Here is an 18,257-nt window from a genome sequence, read left to right on the forward strand (position 1 = left end):
CCTTTTATAATAATGAGAATTGTAGGGACTAACTGGTTTTATTAAATATTTCTCATATATAGTCATACTTTATAAAATGCAGAAATATTAGAGTTTGGATCACATTAAAAATTGATACGAAAATTGTCAAATTTAAGTAATTATCAAGTACTTTTTAGTTTTTGTAGTTTAGTTACATTGTTTAATGTTGAAATGCTACAGATTAGATCTAATTTATTCATTTATTAAAAAAAATGATATTCAAGTAATTTTCATTTACTAGGTTTCTATTTAAAGGTATTTCATTTCCACCTTTTACTAAAAAATCATCACAAGCATCTATCCTTGGATCCTTGATTGACTATTTTCTTTGTTGGAATAGAAGTTGTAATTCGCAAGTAGTACTAGAATTAGTAGTAGGCAACACAAATTGTTTCTCACATACTTATACTACTCAATACATGCATGTGAAAAGGTTTTCTCACATAATAATTTTTAGAGTTGAAAAGTTTTCTCAACTATCTTTTGTCACGATCCGGGCCTACATCCTGGACGTGGCCGGCACTCGAGAATCATTGCTGGTCCCCAAGAGAACCATCATCCTCTCTAACTTCAAGCAGAAACATAACTCAGGGATACAAAGTTTAAAACAGAATAAAACTCACTGACCGTACATATATCTTTAGACCACGGTATTAAATTATGACATTTACGTTAAATTTCGCTTAGTTCAAAGGTTTTTATTTGACCTTTTATAATAATGAGAATTGTAGGGACTAACTGATTTTATTAAATATTTCTCATATATAGTCATACTTTATAAAATGCAGAAATATTAGAGATTGGATCACGTTAAAAATTGATACGAAAATTGTCAAATTTAAGTAATTATCAAGTACTTTTTAGTTTTTGTAGTTTAGTTACATTGTTTAATGTTGAAATGCTACAGATTAGATCTAATTTATTCATTTATAAAAAAAATTATGATATTCAAGTAATTTTCATTTACTAGGTTTCTATTTAAAGGTATTTCATTTCCACCTTTTACTAAAAAATCATGACAAACATCTATCTTTGGATCCTTGATTGACTATTTTCTTTGTTGGAATAGAAGTTGCAATTCGCAAGTAGTACTAGAATGAGTAGTAGGCAACACAAATTGTTTCTCACATACTTGATACTACTCAATACATGCATGTGAAAAGGTTTTCTCACATTATAATTTTTAGAGTTGAAAAGTTTTCTCAACTATCTTTTGTCACGATCCGAGCCTACATCTTAGACGTGGCCGGCACTCGAGAACCATTGATGGTCCCCAAGAGAACCATCATCCTCTCTAACTTCAAGCAGAAACATAACTCAGGGATACAAAGTTTAAAACAGAATAAAACTCACTGAAACTCAAATACAAATCTTTAACTCAAATGAATAACAATGAATAAAAATAATATATTCAACTCTCCATAAAATAAGCAACTTAAAAAGTCTTTAAAATATTTAACAAAATAAATTATACAAAATTCTCAATTGTAAAGACTACCTATGAAGCCTTTAAAGGACAAAGATGGAAGTTGGGACAAGACCCACGGCATCCTGACTAAACTAAAAAGTAAATGAAATCCTCTAGAAGCAAGGAGACTCACCATAGCTAACTTAAACTCCATATGGTATCAACGAAGCTCCTGTTGATGACCATGAATACATGCATTTGCATCATGAAACGATGCAAGTCAAATGACTCAGTATGTGGTATGTACGAGCATGTAAGGGGGTTTTAAAGAATAAACATAAACTTGAACTTGATAAAAAGGTAACATACTTACCTCCTCTCGACTCGCTCGCTAAGCTCAACTCAAGAATTAGATACTCAACTCAAGTCTCTAAAATTTTGATCATAATCTAAAGGGTAATTGTGCATTTTCCCTCTGTTTGGGGATGAATATTGGTGATGTACTGATGTTTGCCTTGAGATTTTATAAACATGTAAAAACTTTATTTCAGAATCAGAAAAGTTACTAAGTTTGGGAAGCATTGCATCGATTATATTAGGATTGACGAAACATTTTATTATGAATGAGGCACGCCAAGTCATACAAATGCATTGTTTGATTGACAAATAGACATTGATAGGACCCATTTGCCATTTGTCCTTCCCAAGGTGACAATGACATTTTTTAAGTCCCCTCCATTTTTTTTTGTTTACGCCGTATTCAATCTATGTGTGTTTTTATTTTTTAAAATACTTTTTTCTTCTTTAAGGTTACCTTAACCAAATTTATTTTGGTTTTTTATCTAATTAGTTTATGTTTTTATCTATTTAGTAATTTTGTGATTTAATTTTTATGATCATTATATAAGTGTTTACTTTACTTTTCTAATATTATTTTTTCTATCTATGTTTAAATTCATATTACATAGGGAAAATTCACAAGTACCCCCCTAGACTATGACCGAAATTCAAGAGATACACCTTAACTAAACTAAGGTCCTATTATCCTTGAACTTTTTTTTTTTAATTTTGTGCACCTTTTTTACTTACATGACATCCAAATATCTCCCACGCACGTCAATTGTGTGGAGTCACGGACTGTGCCACGTAAGACAAAGATGCACACAATTACAAAAAAAATTAAGTTCAGGGGGTAATGAGACCTTCGTATAGTTAAGGCGTGTCTCTGAAATTTCGGTCATAGTCTAGGGGGTACTTGTGCATTTTCCCTATTATATAATAATAAATAGTTGTTTGTATTTAATTTTTGGTTTATAAAATCAAGATTTAAGTAATTTCTTGTAAAAATATAAATAAAATTTGCAAAGTCCCAAAAAAATCTTTTAAGGAATAAATTAATCAAATTATTATTTTTATTTAAAATTTCTTAAGAAACGTTTAAGAAAAGTAGATGAATAAAATATTTGTTAAGTTTCACCTAGCGTGAATTGTAGAAATAAAAAAATATTGTATAAATTGATGGAAAGAATATAGATTTATATAGGTGTTTATGGATGCTTTTCGTTTTTGAATTTCATGAAAATTCAAAACTTATGTAATTGTTTTCCAAGATCATTGGTGCTCTTTTCATTATATTATCTTTTTGAACAGTATTTGATGAATTTAAGTACTTTTGGAATTATGAAATTGTTGAGAAGAGTAATAGAACAAATTAATTTTATACCTTCTTTGTTTTTGATATTAATAGTCTAATTTTTTGTTTTACAAATTTTACAAGAAACCATAAATAAAAGAATAATTTACTAATTTACACCTAATTTTTGTAATTTTATAAATTTTATTTACACTTTCAAAAAGAAATAATTGTTATAGTAAATAGAAAAATTGCAATTAGTTATATCTTTGTAAATTAACAAATAATTTTTTATAATTATTTTTAGTAATATAAATAATTAATATCAGGATTGAAGAATAATATCAAAATGTTAGAAATAGAATGAATCATGCAAATTTTTTTGAATTTCATATGTTCCATGAATAAAATTATTGGAGTATGGAAGTAGAAAATTTGGAACAATAATTGGAAAAAAAACCAAAGAAAAAGAAGTAAAACATCAAAAAGAAGAGAGAGAAAGGAATTTGGGTCATTTTCTGAAACGGCCCCAAACTTTCCATTTCGCACAATATAAATAAAGACTTATACAAATATTGTCAGCCACGTTATATTTGTTCCTGGTACATAATAAATTTTTTCCAAGATTGACATAACCTGGTGGGAAGTTTTGTTATCAGTTATGATTTAATTTTAAAAAATCCAATATGACTCATGGTATGGTTTTCCTCAAAATCGATTAATCGATTCAAATTTTACGGGGGAGGGGGGGGGGGATAATTAAGAAAACAAATTGTGAAGATACACACTTAATTTTGAGAAGTCTTCTACAATGATTTATAACTTGTATTAGCACTTGTGTATGAGAATGAGGAGAGTTGAGTTCATATTTCAAAAATGAGTATGAGGGACTAAGTATTCCCGTATGTTATGCTTTTACATTCAAAATGAGAGGAAACCTTGATTTCTAGATGAGTTCACGAGGAGATTTGAGCATTATCTCTTGTAAAAGAACCTTTTGAGTAATTATCTCAAATTGAGGAGGAGTTAGGGGTGTACAATATCCGAACCGAAATAAATGTTATTGGTTTATTGTTATTGAGTTATTAAATTAACGAGTTTTTAATGGTTTTATAAAAAAAAATTATTGGGATATTAGTTCGGTATGATTTTCAATATTGGTCATTGCGTTAACCGATAACTTATTAAAACTCAAATAATTTACTAATTTTACATATACATAAGTACTAAATATTAATCTCAATATCTTACTAGTTATGCCTTTGTCATTTAGCCTTCAATTCATATTGCACTTAGACTTTGAGTTCACAACTTCACACTGAACAAACTATCAAAACATAAAGTAAGAACTATATACGTCTTAATTTCTCTTTCTGTTACACATGTATAATTTTTTCTTGCTTGTTATTATTGTTTCTATTTTAAGAGCATTTGTAAAGTTACATTATTGTCTTGTTGCATCAAATTTATTACTGAAGTCATATATTTATTTTATAACCATTTTCTTATTGGTTAAACAGAAAACCAATAAAAAAATATATTATTGATTTGGTTATTGGTTTAGTGTATTTGAAAATTGAAAATCGATAAATCGAACTGAACCGATCGATGCACACACCTAGGAGAATTATGTTTTTAAACATATGAGCATGAGTTATATATATATATATATAACTGGAGTAGTATTGAATATCGATATGAGTATGAGTACAGACCACGCAAAATTCTCATAAACCATGTATGCCAACATGAATAAAAGATCAACACTTTTTAGATGATTCCTTATTTCTTTTAAGCATGTTTAGTGGATCCACTTAGTTGAGGATGTTCTATACCTCGGTAAGGTATAGGAAAAATTTGGCAGTTATGGTGAGACGTTGTATCATCACATAGCTCATAGTTTGCTTGCTGGTTAGAGAATCTCTGAAGTAAGAGTAAAGATTTGGTTATTGTATTTTTATATACATTGAGTTATTATCTACTGTTTTATAAAGATATATATATATATATATATATATATATATAGAGAGAGAGAGAGAGAGAGAGAGAGAGAGAGAGAGAGATGCATTGCTTCCATATTGAGTTGAGTATTGTTGAGTTGAGTTGAGACGAGGTGTTAATGTCTTTTTTTTAGTTCAAGCTTATATTTATATTTTAGAGTTCCTTTTACATGCTCGTACATTCAATGCACTAACGTCATTTGGTCTGTATCGTAGATACATGTATTTAGGGTCATCATCAGGCACTCTGTTGATACAACTTACAATCCCAGTTAGCTTTGGTGAGCCTCCTGGCTTTTGGAGGGTTCCACATTTACTTTCTAGTTTGTTAGGATGTCGTGGGTTCTGTCTCCACTTCCATCTAGTATTTCATAGGCTTCAAAGGCCATAGTACCTGAGACTTTTCCCATTTTCTTTTTGATGTTTTAAATACTTGAGTTGAATAGTTATATTAATCAAGAGAGTCTATCAGCTAAAGGAAGACTACCATGCATAATGAAGGTGTGTTCTGCATTGGACCTCCACTTAGTGAAACAATAACTTTTACTCCAGAGTCGTAGTGGTCTCAGACTTGAACTATGACTTCTTAAGGGAAATAAAATATCACTGATCACACATAATAATCAAGGTGTTGACATGAGCTTTAAAGCCAACACGTTATGGTCATGTGCTATCCCGGTTTCATGAGAGCTTTTGAGAATAAGCCAAATGGCAAATTCTCATAGGAAGCGACCTACTTTCACACATCACATAGGTGAAATATGTCGAGAGTGCTCCAGTAAGCTTAATACTCCACCCTTACGGGCTACAGATATTCATTAAAAGTTTTAACAACTCAACCTTCACAAACTACAGGAAACAATGGACTCACATCATAGGGAGGGAATAAAAAGATAGTGCATTTTTTATAACAAGTCATCATATGAATAGTTTTTCCCTTTGAACCTGGTTATAGGATCTCTAGTCCCCAGGTAGGGTTTCCTCATATATGACTCAAGGATTTGTAGTCTTCAATCACATCCCCCTCGATGTACTCCAGACCTTTTCTCTCGTTAAGGCCTTAGTAAGAGGATCTTCAAGATTATAACAAGATTTGACATAATAAACATTAATGGTATCATTTGCCAAATACAATCTTACATTACTGTGTTTCCTCCTTATAGATCTGGTTTTATCATTGTAATAATGGATTTGAACTCTACCGATTGCAGCGGTGCTATCACAATGAATTAAAATAGGAAAAATTGGTTTTTCAAAATAAGGAATTTGAAACAAGAAATATCTTACCAATTTACTTCCTCACTAGCTGAAGCTAAAGCAACTAGTTCAGCCTCCATGGTAGAGTTAGCAATTATAATTTGCTTTTTTGATCTCCAACAAACAGCACCACCACCTAAAGTAAAGACATAACCAGTGGTAGAACAGAAATCACCTGATAAAGTGTTCCAATCTGCATCACAAAAGTTTTCAAGTACTAAAGGATATTTTTATAGAACAAACCACAATTTTTTGTTCCAATTAAATATCTCATTACTCTTGTTATAACATGCCAATGTTCATTACCTGGCTTGCTTGTAAACCGGCCAAGTGATCCTACTGCATATGCAATATAAGGCCCAGTGCAATCAGTCACATATCTCAAACTTCCAATTATACTAGCATATTCATTTTGATTTATGACATCATTTTCACTTTCAACGGGAAAGAAGTGGACACTTGAATCAAAAGGAGTAGCAACATCCTTGCAATCATGAAAGTTATATTTTTCAAAATTTTCTCAACATAATGTGACTGGTCAAGGAAATTTCCTCACATGTTCTTGTTATTTTTATTCCAAGAATAAAATTTGTCTCACCAAAATCTTTCATATCAAAATGGCTTCTAAGAACATTTTTAGCTTCATCAATAACATTCATGTTAGAGCCAAAGTTCAACATATAGGCAAATAATCACATGTGAATTATTCTAAGACTTATGATATATGCACTTATCACACTCATTTGTTTTAAAAACCATTTCCAATCATGCAGGAATGAACTTTTAATGTCATAGTTTTGGTGCCTGTTTCAAGCCATATAGGGATTTAGTAAGTTTACATACTTTTCTTTCTTGGCCTGCTTCAATAAAACACTCGGGTTGATCCATATAAATTACTTCATTTAGGTCTCCATTTAGAAAAGCAGTTTTTACATCCATTTGATAAATTTGCAAATCAAAAGTTGCAGTCATAGCAACTAAAAGTCTAGTGGATGTAATGTTTGTTACCGGAGAAAAAGTAACAAAAAATTCTAGGCCTTCTAGTTGTTTAAACCTTTTGCAACTAGCCTAGCTTTGTATTTATCACTAGAACCATCCGGTTTTAATTTTTTTCCTTAAGACCCATTTGCAACCAATTATTTTACAACCCGGTGGTAAATCAACTAGTTTCCAAGTTTTATTAGAAATTAGTTATTCCATTTTATAATTTACAGTCTCTTTCCAAAAAATAGAATCATGTGAAGATAATGCTTTTTTTTAAGTTAGAGGGTCATCTTCAACATTAAACGCATAAAAAATCAGGACCAAAATCTTTTTCTACTCTACCTCTTTTACTTCTTCTTAACTCAAAATCGTTAACTTCTTTATTTTTCAAAGTTGAAGAAGAAGAACTAGGTAGTGACAAAATATTTTGTTCAATCCTTTGACCCCCACTATTTTTAGAATCAAAGGAAATTTATTTTCATGAAAAATAGCATAACCAGATTCTATCACAATATTATCTTCAATATTAAAAAATCTATAGGCTGAACTATTTGAAGCATAACCAAGAAAAGTACAAGTACTAACTTTCTTATCCAACTTTGCAATCTTGGGATCCATTAGCCTCACAAAGGCTAGACAACCCCAAACTCTTAGATATCCCAAACTTGGCTTGTAACCTTTCCACAATTCAAAAGGTGTCATTTTTGACTTTTTATGAGGCATACGATTCAACACATAACAAGCAGTTAAATAGCTTCACCCTAAAAGTTCAAAGGTGCATGTGAATCAATAAACATGACATTATTCAATTCAACCAAAATTCTATTTTCCTTTCTGCTACTCCATTAGATGAAGGAGAGTAAGGAGGAGGACTTTGATGAATTATTCCTAATGATCTAACAAAAGAATTAAACTCATTTGATTCATATGCATGGCCTCTATCAATTCTAATTCTTTTTATTTTTCTTCCAAACTGATTTTCAACTTCATGGAGATAAGTTTTAAGATTTTCAAAAGCATCACTTTTATTTTTCATCACGTAAACATATGTAATCTTAGAAAAATCATCAGTGAAAGTGATAAAATATCTATTACCTCCGCGAGTTAGAATTCCAACAAGTTCACAAATATCAGTGTGAACTAGTTCTAACAAATCAGTTTTTCTTTCAACTTGAAAATGAGGCACTTTAGCGATTTTAGCTTTACTACAAGCCTCACATTTTTCAAAATTCTTTTTAACCATTAGGATTAATCCTAAACTACTCATGATTCCAACATAACGATCATTAATATGACACAAACGAGCATGCCAAATATTGATAGAAGAAAGAATATAAACAGAAGTAGAAGTTTTATTCATTTCAACATTCAACTTCAACATCCCATCACATGCATACCTCTTCCCCACAAAAATACCCTTCTTCACTGTCACATATTGATCAGATTCAATAATCTGTTTAAAGCCTGCTTTATTAAGAAGAAAACTAGACATCAATTTTTTTCTCATAGAAGGAGTATAAAGTACATCTTTTAAAGTTAATATCCTTCCAAAAGTAAAACACAATTCGACATCTCCCTATCCAAGCACTTAAATAGTGTGAACATCATCAAGCATGATGGTTTTGGGCTCCTCAAAATGAGTATATTTTTTAAATCATTCTTTGTCATAACATACATGACGATTTGTACCAGAATCAGCCCACCATCCATTAACATTCCCAACCATGTTTATGTCAGTAATCACCGCCACAAAAGGTTCTTCAGATAACGTTTACCTGAGGGTTAGGACCACATTTTCGAAATCATAAAAATCGAGCAATATGCCCACTCTTGCCACAAACAAAGCATGGTCCCTTTTCTTGAACATGTTGATTTTGTGCTTGGTGATTTTCACCATTATTTTTATTGGGAGGTCTACCATTATTTTTCTTGAATTTTTTTCTTCTTAGGCTTTAAAGAAGTATTTTTATGAGTTTCAGAAATAGCATTATTCGAACTAATTAAATTTACCTTCGTTGTAATGTTGTTCTCTTCTTTTTGTAAAAGTGCATCTTGACCCCTTGCTTCTTCTTCCATGCGGATTTTCATTATCAAGATTTCAAGAGAAGTTTCCTTGCGCATAGTTTTTCGAAATTCCTTCCAAGAAGGTGAAATTTTATCTATTATGCCACAAACAATAAGGTTATCTCTAATTTTAACCTCTTCGAACCTAAGCTCTCCAACAATCATGGAGGTGATGTCTTCTTTATTAGGATTTTTCTTAGTTAACACATAAGAAACATTTAGAAGACTTAACTAGAAAAGTACTTTACCCTTCCATCTCTTAAAATGATTACTATTGAATCTAAATGGCATTTTAAGATCTCCCATTTTGATATACGCAATTTTCCAATTGTAGCCAAGATGAATCTCCTTAAAATTGTTAGTGAAAACTAAGACTGGTCAACGGACCGGAACCGGGTCACCAAACCGGAATGAACCGGTACCGGACTGGACCGGAATCCGTTGACCGGAATTTTGACCGGTACCGGGATGAACCGACCGGAATTACCGGGATGGTTCATTGGTTCCGTCCCGTACCACTATATACCGGGACGGAACCGGAATGAACCGGAACGGACCGGGATGGAACGGGACGGGATTAACGGGACGATATTTTTTAAATTACGAAAATATAATTTTTTTTATTTTTTAAGTATAAATTAATAGTTTTTAAATTTATACTATAATTTTTAACTTAAGTTAATTTTAAAGATATTTTATTAATTTTTTTTATTATTGTTAAGTTTGCAAGTAATCTAATAAAGTTTTCAAAATTTAAATCTTTTGAAGTTTATACTTTATAAGTTATTACTTATATTCATTAATATTTATTTTATAAGTTATATTTATAACTTGTATCTTGTAAATATTAAATAAATAAAATTTGTAATTTTAAAAAAGTAAATTAAATTACAAAAATTAAAAAATATCAATTTAATTTATTTAAATTTGTAACAAATTACAATTTCAATTTACAACTATTAGTAGAGTACATAGCTTACGCAGCCACCATCTAGGAAGGGTTCTGTTTCAACTATGTCTCGAATGTAATACTAATAGTTGTATAGTCCCGTAAATCCTCTTTCTAACTCAGCTAAGGATTGATTGTGATCAACTTCTGGTCTTGGTTAAGCTCGTTGACGATCTTGAATTTCGATGCCATCATCACTACCACATCCAATAGCTGAATCTATGAAAAGTTCAAATTGACTATCTAACTTTGGAAGTCCTTGATTTCTATGCTCAGCATTTATCCAGTCTCTAAATAACACTGATATCTCCAGGCTGTCTTCTGCTAACGAATATATGTGGTCTCCAATTTGAAATCTTGTCGCGCTGAAAGCTGCCTCCGAAGCTACTGATGATCCTTGAATTGCAAGCACATCCTTCACCATCCTACTAAGTTTTGGATATTGAGCTCCACGATTTCTCCACCAGTTCAATAGTTCCGGTATACCATTATCGTTTGTAATGTCATCTGTACCCTGTTCAAGATATTTAACAAATTCACATTTATTAGAAGAGTCAAGACCAAGTTTATGTTTCACTCGTCCATGAGCACCTACTTGATTTGTAGACGTTTGAGGATTTTCCACATTATCTAAGAATGAATATTTATCATGCATTTCTTTTGCAAAGTATTTTATACTATTTTGACATGTTACTAAATCAGGTTCTTCTTCAGGTTGAATATCTAAATTCTGATAAATGCATTCAACTAAAGCTTTTGCACCATATTCTTTATATTCGGGGTTGAAAAGAAGTGCAGTTAAATAAATTTGAGGAATAGGAAAAAAATATTTTTTAAATTTTGTAATCATAACTTCAATAGCAGAGGTGAATAAAGTATTTGTTTTATATTCAGAAAAAATAGATGAAATCTAACATATGTGTATTAAAATTTCAGAAATAGTAGGATAATATATTCCAGAAAAAATTTTAGTAGCATCATAAAATGATTTCAAAAATATTCTAAGTTCATTTACTTCATTCCAATCACTATCATTAATTTTAAATTCAGGATAAGCATTATGATTATTAAATAACGTAGTAATAGGTTGCCTATATGCATAAGCAACTTCAAGCATATCATAAAAGGAATTCCATCTAGTTTTTACATGCTTCGTAACTTTTCTAAACGGAAGTTTAAATGCATTACAAAGTTCTTTAAGTTGATTAATTCTACTACTACTATTCATATGAAAAATGTAAAAACAAGCATTATCAATTTTATCACAACTATTTTCAAATAATTTCACACCTTCACTAACAACCAAATTTAATATATGCGCGGCACATCTAACATGAAAAGCATATTTACTAATAGGACAAAGTCTAGGTTCTAGCAAATTAATAGCATTTAAATTAGCAGAGGCATTATCTAAAGTAATACTAACGACTTTATCACAAAGACCAAAAAAATCTAAAATTTCCAACACAGTAGTAGCAATATAAATTCCGGTTTTTTTCTTTTGACAAATTTTATAACCAATAATTCTTTTTTGTAAATTCCAATTATAATCGATCCAATGCGCAGTAACAGTTAAATAATCAAAACCATTAGGACTACGACCCATATCAGTAGTAATAGCAACTCTACAATCCATTAGTTCAAAATAGGCACGTAAATATTGACAATGTTTTTCTTGAAATTCGAAAATATCTCTTTTTACCATGCTTCTTGATAAACCTTGAAAACTAGGATTATATGTTTCACGAATATAAGCAATAAAACCCGGATGTTCTCCTAAACTAAAAGGTAAACCACAAACAACAACCATTTTAGCAAAGTTTTCACGATCACGATCATTGTTATAGGTTCGATGTGTAAGAGGACCACTTGGGTTCGAAGTATTTAACTCACTTTGAACCATATTTGATCCTCTAACTGATTCTTCAACATTACAATTTCCACCAACTTCAAGAGAAGACATATATGCAAACCACTCTATACTATGCTTGTTAATCAAATGTTTTTTAATCCCCCCGTTGAACCTCCCGTCCCACCAGATGTATATTTAAAATATTGTTTACAAAGATTACATATACTAAAAGTTTTTTCTTCATTCAAATAACAAAATTTCCACACATGTGATTTTAAAGAACGTTGTACCTTGGTCTTACCTCTAGTTGGAATAATAGGGGGACGAGTAGTTCCAACCAGAGGTGGAGCTTCAATACCTATACTATTGACTGTATTGAGGTCGGCGGCGGGGCTAGTCGGTGTATCATCTAAATCTACTTCTTCATCTAAATTTAATTGTTCATCCGTTTCCACTTCTTCATTTTCTTGGTTAATACCATAATGTCTTCCATAGAGTTCATGGGGAGTCGGACTATCAGAATTAATATTTATAGGACCGGGACGGGAAAAACTAGTTTCATTCACATGCGTAAATTCATCTGTATTTATTCTAACAAGAGGAATTTTAGATTTAGACGAACTAGCACCTTTGTTAGTTTTTTTAACTAATTTTTTTACTGATTCTACTAGACCTTTTTTACTTCCACTTTTTTTAGAAGACTCCATGATATAAAATTATAAATTATAAAATACGAAACTTAACAAGAACAATAATATAACAAGAACAACTTACAAGTTAAATAATAAATACAAAAAATAAATATAAGATTAGAGAGTGGAACGAAGTTACCAAACGTTTATATAAGAACAAACGATTATAATGAAAATTAAAATATTGATATCGAAACTTGAAATTTGAAGAAGATTCCTCCTCCGAAATATACCAAATGACCAAATGATATAAGTTATAAATATGAATGTAATTTGGAAATATATATTCTCTCAAATACTCAGATTATATTTGTAAGTTGTAAACTTGTAATTATAAAATTTTTACACACAACTCTAATTTATACAACAAAAAAACTAGCCGTTTTAATTTTTCTGTTTAAAATATAAGGCTGTTCTCGGGAAAAGGGTAGGGGGCGGGGGGGGGGGGGGGGGGGGGCGAGGGGGGTGCTGCCTGCACTGCAGCTGCAGTGCTGCTTTATGCAGACTGCAGTCTGCCGAAACTACGATTCCGTCCCGTTCCGTGTACCGATCTAGAATATCCTGACCCGTCCCGTAGGCAACCGAAACGGGACGAACAGAAACGAACCGGAACGGTACCGGTACGTCCCGTTCCGTTGCCCAGTCTTAGTGAAAACTTACAAGATGACAAAAAATACAAGATTACAAATGAAAATGAAAATGAAGAAAATAAATCTCTTCGAGGCTGCGGATATCTCGCTCTCTTTAAGGAGATTCAAGGCCCACTGCAGCAAATGTTTTCACCAGTCCATCAGTAATCTTCTTTGACTTGTCCCCTCCAGGATACAACAACCTTCACAAAGTATAACTCAACAACTCTGGACAAGAGTTGAGTCCAAAGCTCCACAAAAAGAACACCTCCCTTCAACTAATAAGAACTCTCTTTTATTATGACTAACTCTTTCACTCTATGTTTTCTCTTGTGTATTGTGTGTTCCAAACCAAATGAAGACCACTACTATTTATACTACAAGAAGTCTTTTTAGTAATGAATAGGAAGATAAATGGTGTAGTAAATAGTGAAGATAAATAACCTAGAAATTACATATGTTACATAGGTTACAAAGAATAATGGAGGAGCAAAGAATAAGATAATGAGAGGGGTAACTAATGTCATCAATGGCTGATGAACATGCTGCCCAAGTTTTCCAACGTTCACAAGAACGTTTCTATAACCAACAAGATAATGGGCAATAATGCCTATGAGCATTGATTGGTAAGTCACTAACAATTTCAATGTAATATGCCCACTAACACATTTCAATTTAAAGTAAAGCAAATTAATATATTATAATAATATTAAAATGCTAACCCAACACTTGAGTTGAATAGTTATATTATTAAGTGTTTCAGAATATACTGAGTTAAACTGTTTTCATTAATGATATCTTTATGAGTCGAGTTACATTTGACGTTCCTATTTCACTTGAATAAGTCTTCCGTTGAGTAATGAGTCAGGTTAAGGGTTCATTTGGGGACCAGCAATGGTTCATGAGTGTCGGCCACGTCCGGGGTATAGGTTGAGGGCGTGACATCACTGATCTATATTATTAGCTAAAATGTACATGTTCTTATTCTATTTTAATTGATAAATGAGATTAAAAAGAAAAAAATGTTATTTTCTACTTATTTGTTAGTTAAAGTGATTTTAAAAGGAAATAAATTTTTATCATAAATAAAATATGTTCAAAAATAAAAGAAATAATATATTTATTACGAAAAGGGTATTTTGACACATAAAGTAATAATAGGGACATTTCATAACCAAATTACGTTAGAGGCATTATTAGACCAAATTATTGACAGTAAGAACAACTTTAGACCAAAGTAGTAATGTATGACTAAATGATTTCATTAAATATTTCTCATTTATAGTCATATTTTATTAAATACAGAAATTGTTAGAGATTTTATCACATTAACTCATTCATACAATTTATTAAATATTTCTCATTTATAGTCGTATTTTATTAAATACAGAAATCGTTAGAGATTGTATCACATTAACTCATTCATACAAAAATTGTCAAATTCAACTAATTATCAGTACTTACGGATGAGGCTCTTGTACAATGTTGATCTCTACAGTTTCCCACAATGCTATCCTTGTATAATTGACAGGTGTCAATTTGATTTTTTAATGGACCATATTAATTTCTTGACGGTAAAATGCACAAGTACCCCCTAGGCTATGATCGAAATTCCAGAGACACACCTTAATTAAATTAAGGTCTTGTTACACCCCTGAACTTATTTTTCTTTTTGTAATTTTTGTGCACCTTTTTGGCTTACGAGGCATCCAAATATCTCCCACGTGTCCCAATTGCGTGGAGTCATGGAGCGTGTCACGTAAGACATAAGGTGTACAAATAAAAAAAATAGGACCTTAGTTCAGTTAAGGTGTGTCTTTGGATTGCCGGTCATGTCACGCCCCGAGCCTATACCCTGGGTGGGATTGGAAATCGAAGACCATTACTGGCCCCGAGCGGACCTTGGCCTGACTTACTTACTCAGCGGAAGACTTAAAGTATTAATACACGGATTAAAATGCACTTATTCAACTGTTTAAAGGATAACTTAGAACGTTTTAAAAGTAGACATTCAACTTTGCTCAAAATGGCAACTCCAGTCTTAGTACATAATAAGTGATAATCAGAAGATTTAAAAGACTATCATTTGACTGTCTATGAATCCTCTAAAAACAACTTAGATGAATGTTGGGACAAACCTCACAACATCCTAATGGGCTAAACCAGGAAAACAATTAAATGGATCCTCCAGAATGCAATGAGATTCACCAACAGACTCTAAGCCGCTCACTAGATCAACGATGCGCCGAAATGCCGACCTAGTTACATGTGTCTGCATCATAAAATGATGCAGGCCAACTGGAACCAGTACATTGAATGTACGAGTATGCGAGTTGGAATGCTAACACAACTTAATCTTGAAAAGAATATGATGGAACACTTACCTTTACTCTTCTCAACTCAATGAATAACTCAACTCAACATAAAGCAATAAGACACGTGCAATATATATATATATACATATATATATATATATATATATACACACACACATATATATACATATATATATATGTATATATATATGTGTGTGTGTATATATATATGTATATATATATATACATATACATATATATATATATGTATATATGTATGTATATGTAAAGCTTGTAAAGCAGTGAAAAAATTTAGTTCATTAAAGAAAATGAAATAACAAACTCAACTTTACTTATATAATGAAGTAACATAGTTTCTGTAGGAGATTCTCTAATCGGCAACCATCACTATGAGCTTAATGGTGAGACACCATCTTGCCCACTCTGCCAAAACTATCCTATTCGTTGCCGTCATATAGGTTTACTTAACTTAGTGGATCTACTATCTTAACTTAAGTGATCGTCTAAAAAGTATGATCTTTTAATACCCATAATGGCTACATGTTTTATGGAGACTTAAGTTATTATGAACTCGTATCCCCATATCGGTGCTCGATACTACTCCCAAAAACATACTTAGCTCATGTGTTATTAAAAAAACTTCTTTCTTTGGTTTGAGATAATTACTCAAATCTTAGCTCAAAGGCTCTCTTGGAATCGATGTTCTCTTTCTTGCTCAAATGTGAAAACATTTATGAACTCTTAGGGAATATTTAGTTTTTAACTTGAAACTTGAGTCTTAAAAACAAAGTTAAAACATTGCTAAAGACTCTTGTAAACTTTTAAGAACTTTGTTTTGACTTGTTTCTTAACTTTTAGACTTGACTCTTAACTTCTTTGACTTTGATCTTAACTTTTCTTGAATTGGATTATGTATTCAAGGTTCATGATTCATGTTTATGGATGATTTCATGATGTTTAGATGTACCTTAGAGTGTTAGAATAAATTAGGAAACATAGGTACATCACTAAGAAATTAGTACAGAAAGATGGGGGAAGATTGGGGTGAACTGACATCCCTGTCGCTCTTAGAGGTACGGGGAGCCAGCTCTTAAACTTCATAGGGCTGGTTGGGGCACTCTGGCTGGCGTGTCTCCCCAGAGCCCTACGGACAGAGGTTGCTTTGGGGGGCGCTGGCTGGCGCGACGCCCCACCCCTTTCCCCAAGTAAACCTCAACTTTTCTTGCTCGTTTTTCAACTCTAAACCCTCTAAACTTCAATGGTTCTTTCCTCAAACACTTAGGATCATTAGTACTATCAATATACAACATATTCGACCCGAAATTACACACAGAAACATGAATCAAACCATCAAAAAAATTTAACAAGACAACCATCAAGAACTCAAAGAAACTTTCAACAATGTTCTTCAATAACTCAATTTCTTAATATTCAAAACTTAAATTTGCTAAATTAAACATGGTTGGTGCATGGGTGAACTAACCCAACGCTATGTGATCTGACATACCTTTTTAGCGATTACCCACGACGAATTTCACACGCAAAGCTTGAATGTTCTTGGAACTTTCTAGATTTCTCCTCTTTTCTCTTCTTTTCACTCTTCTCCAAGCCTTAGCGTGAATTCTAATTTTTTAAACTCAACAAAGTTTTGTTTTACCGCAATTAATACCTAAAAACAAATTAATATAATTAGGTAAGAAAAGACAATTTTGCCCTTCCCAAATCCGGTTTGGACTTTCCTTAATCCAACATCTCAACTTCCAAAAGGCATAGCTAACTCATACGAACTTGGAATCACGCAAACTTGGCGGCGTTGGAAAGATCATTCCAAGGAATTTCCAACCATATTTGAAAATACACCTAACTCATCCTGAACTATGAGTTATGTCCGTTTGAAGTCGACAAAAAAACTCACTTTTAACTTGATTAAAAATTTCCAGATTTGCTTATACTTTTCAAAAATAAGTATTTTCAGATTTTAAACAGATCCTTTCTAGGTCTTTCTAATTGCAAGATGTTACAGTTCATAGTCTATGGGGCTACTTGTGCATTTTCTCATATCTTGACCAAGTACCATTAACCATGGTTATTACTAACTTTCTCACCTTCCATTCCTTTATTAATCAACATCGAAACACTTCTTTTCCTTCGAAAACTTCTTGAATAGCATAGCAATCAAATATCATTCGTGTAAACATCGAAACACTTCTTTTCCTTCGAAAACTTCTTGAATAGCATAGCATCAAATATCATTCGTGTAAATCAAACAACTGAAAATTAAAATTACATCGATAATGTTGAATCTGATTGTCCATTTACATATGAACAAATAGGGAGTCTCAGAAGAGTAAGACTGAAATAGAGTGACTAGCCCCACTTAAAGATTAGAGTTATAAATACCACAAGACAAGAAGAAACCCAAAAAAATCCAA

At 31.8% G+C, this 18,257-nt stretch overlaps 1 protein-coding gene across 1 annotated transcript; it reads right to left on the reverse strand.

Moving 5' to 3' along the window:
• Positions 1 to 6,345: 6,345 nt before the first annotated feature.
• LOC138340496 (secreted RxLR effector protein 161-like) lies at positions 6,346 to 9,424 on the reverse strand. Its single transcript, XM_069292222.1, has 3 exons — positions 9,314 to 9,424; positions 6,626 to 6,803; positions 6,346 to 6,512 (listed from the first exon to the last, which is right to left on the reverse strand). Exons 1-3 carry the CDS (start codon positions 9,422 to 9,424, stop codon positions 6,346 to 6,348), a joined length of 456 nt encoding a protein of 151 aa, XP_069148323.1.
• Positions 9,425 to 18,257: the final 8,833 nt, after the last annotated feature.

Source organism: Solanum lycopersicum, chromosome 12 (assembly GCF_036512215.1).
Source record: "Solanum lycopersicum chromosome 12, SLM_r2.1".
NCBI lineage: Eukaryota > Viridiplantae > Streptophyta > Magnoliopsida > Solanales > Solanaceae > Solanum > Solanum lycopersicum.

Bases quoted from the DNA above. Each gene is read 5' to 3' on its own strand.
- LOC138340496 (XM_069292222.1), bottom strand. From the start codon at position 9,424: ATGCGCAAGGAAACTTCTCTTGAAATCTTGATAATGAAAATCCGCATG. The intron at 6,804-9,313 runs GTAAATTTAATT...CATGATTGCAAG, and splicing joins AGAACAACATTACAACGAAG to GATGTTGCTACTCCTTTTGA. The intron at 6,513-6,625 runs GTAATGAACATT...TTTGTGATGCAG, and splicing joins CCGGTTTACAAGCAAGCCAG to ATTGGAACACTTTATCAGGT.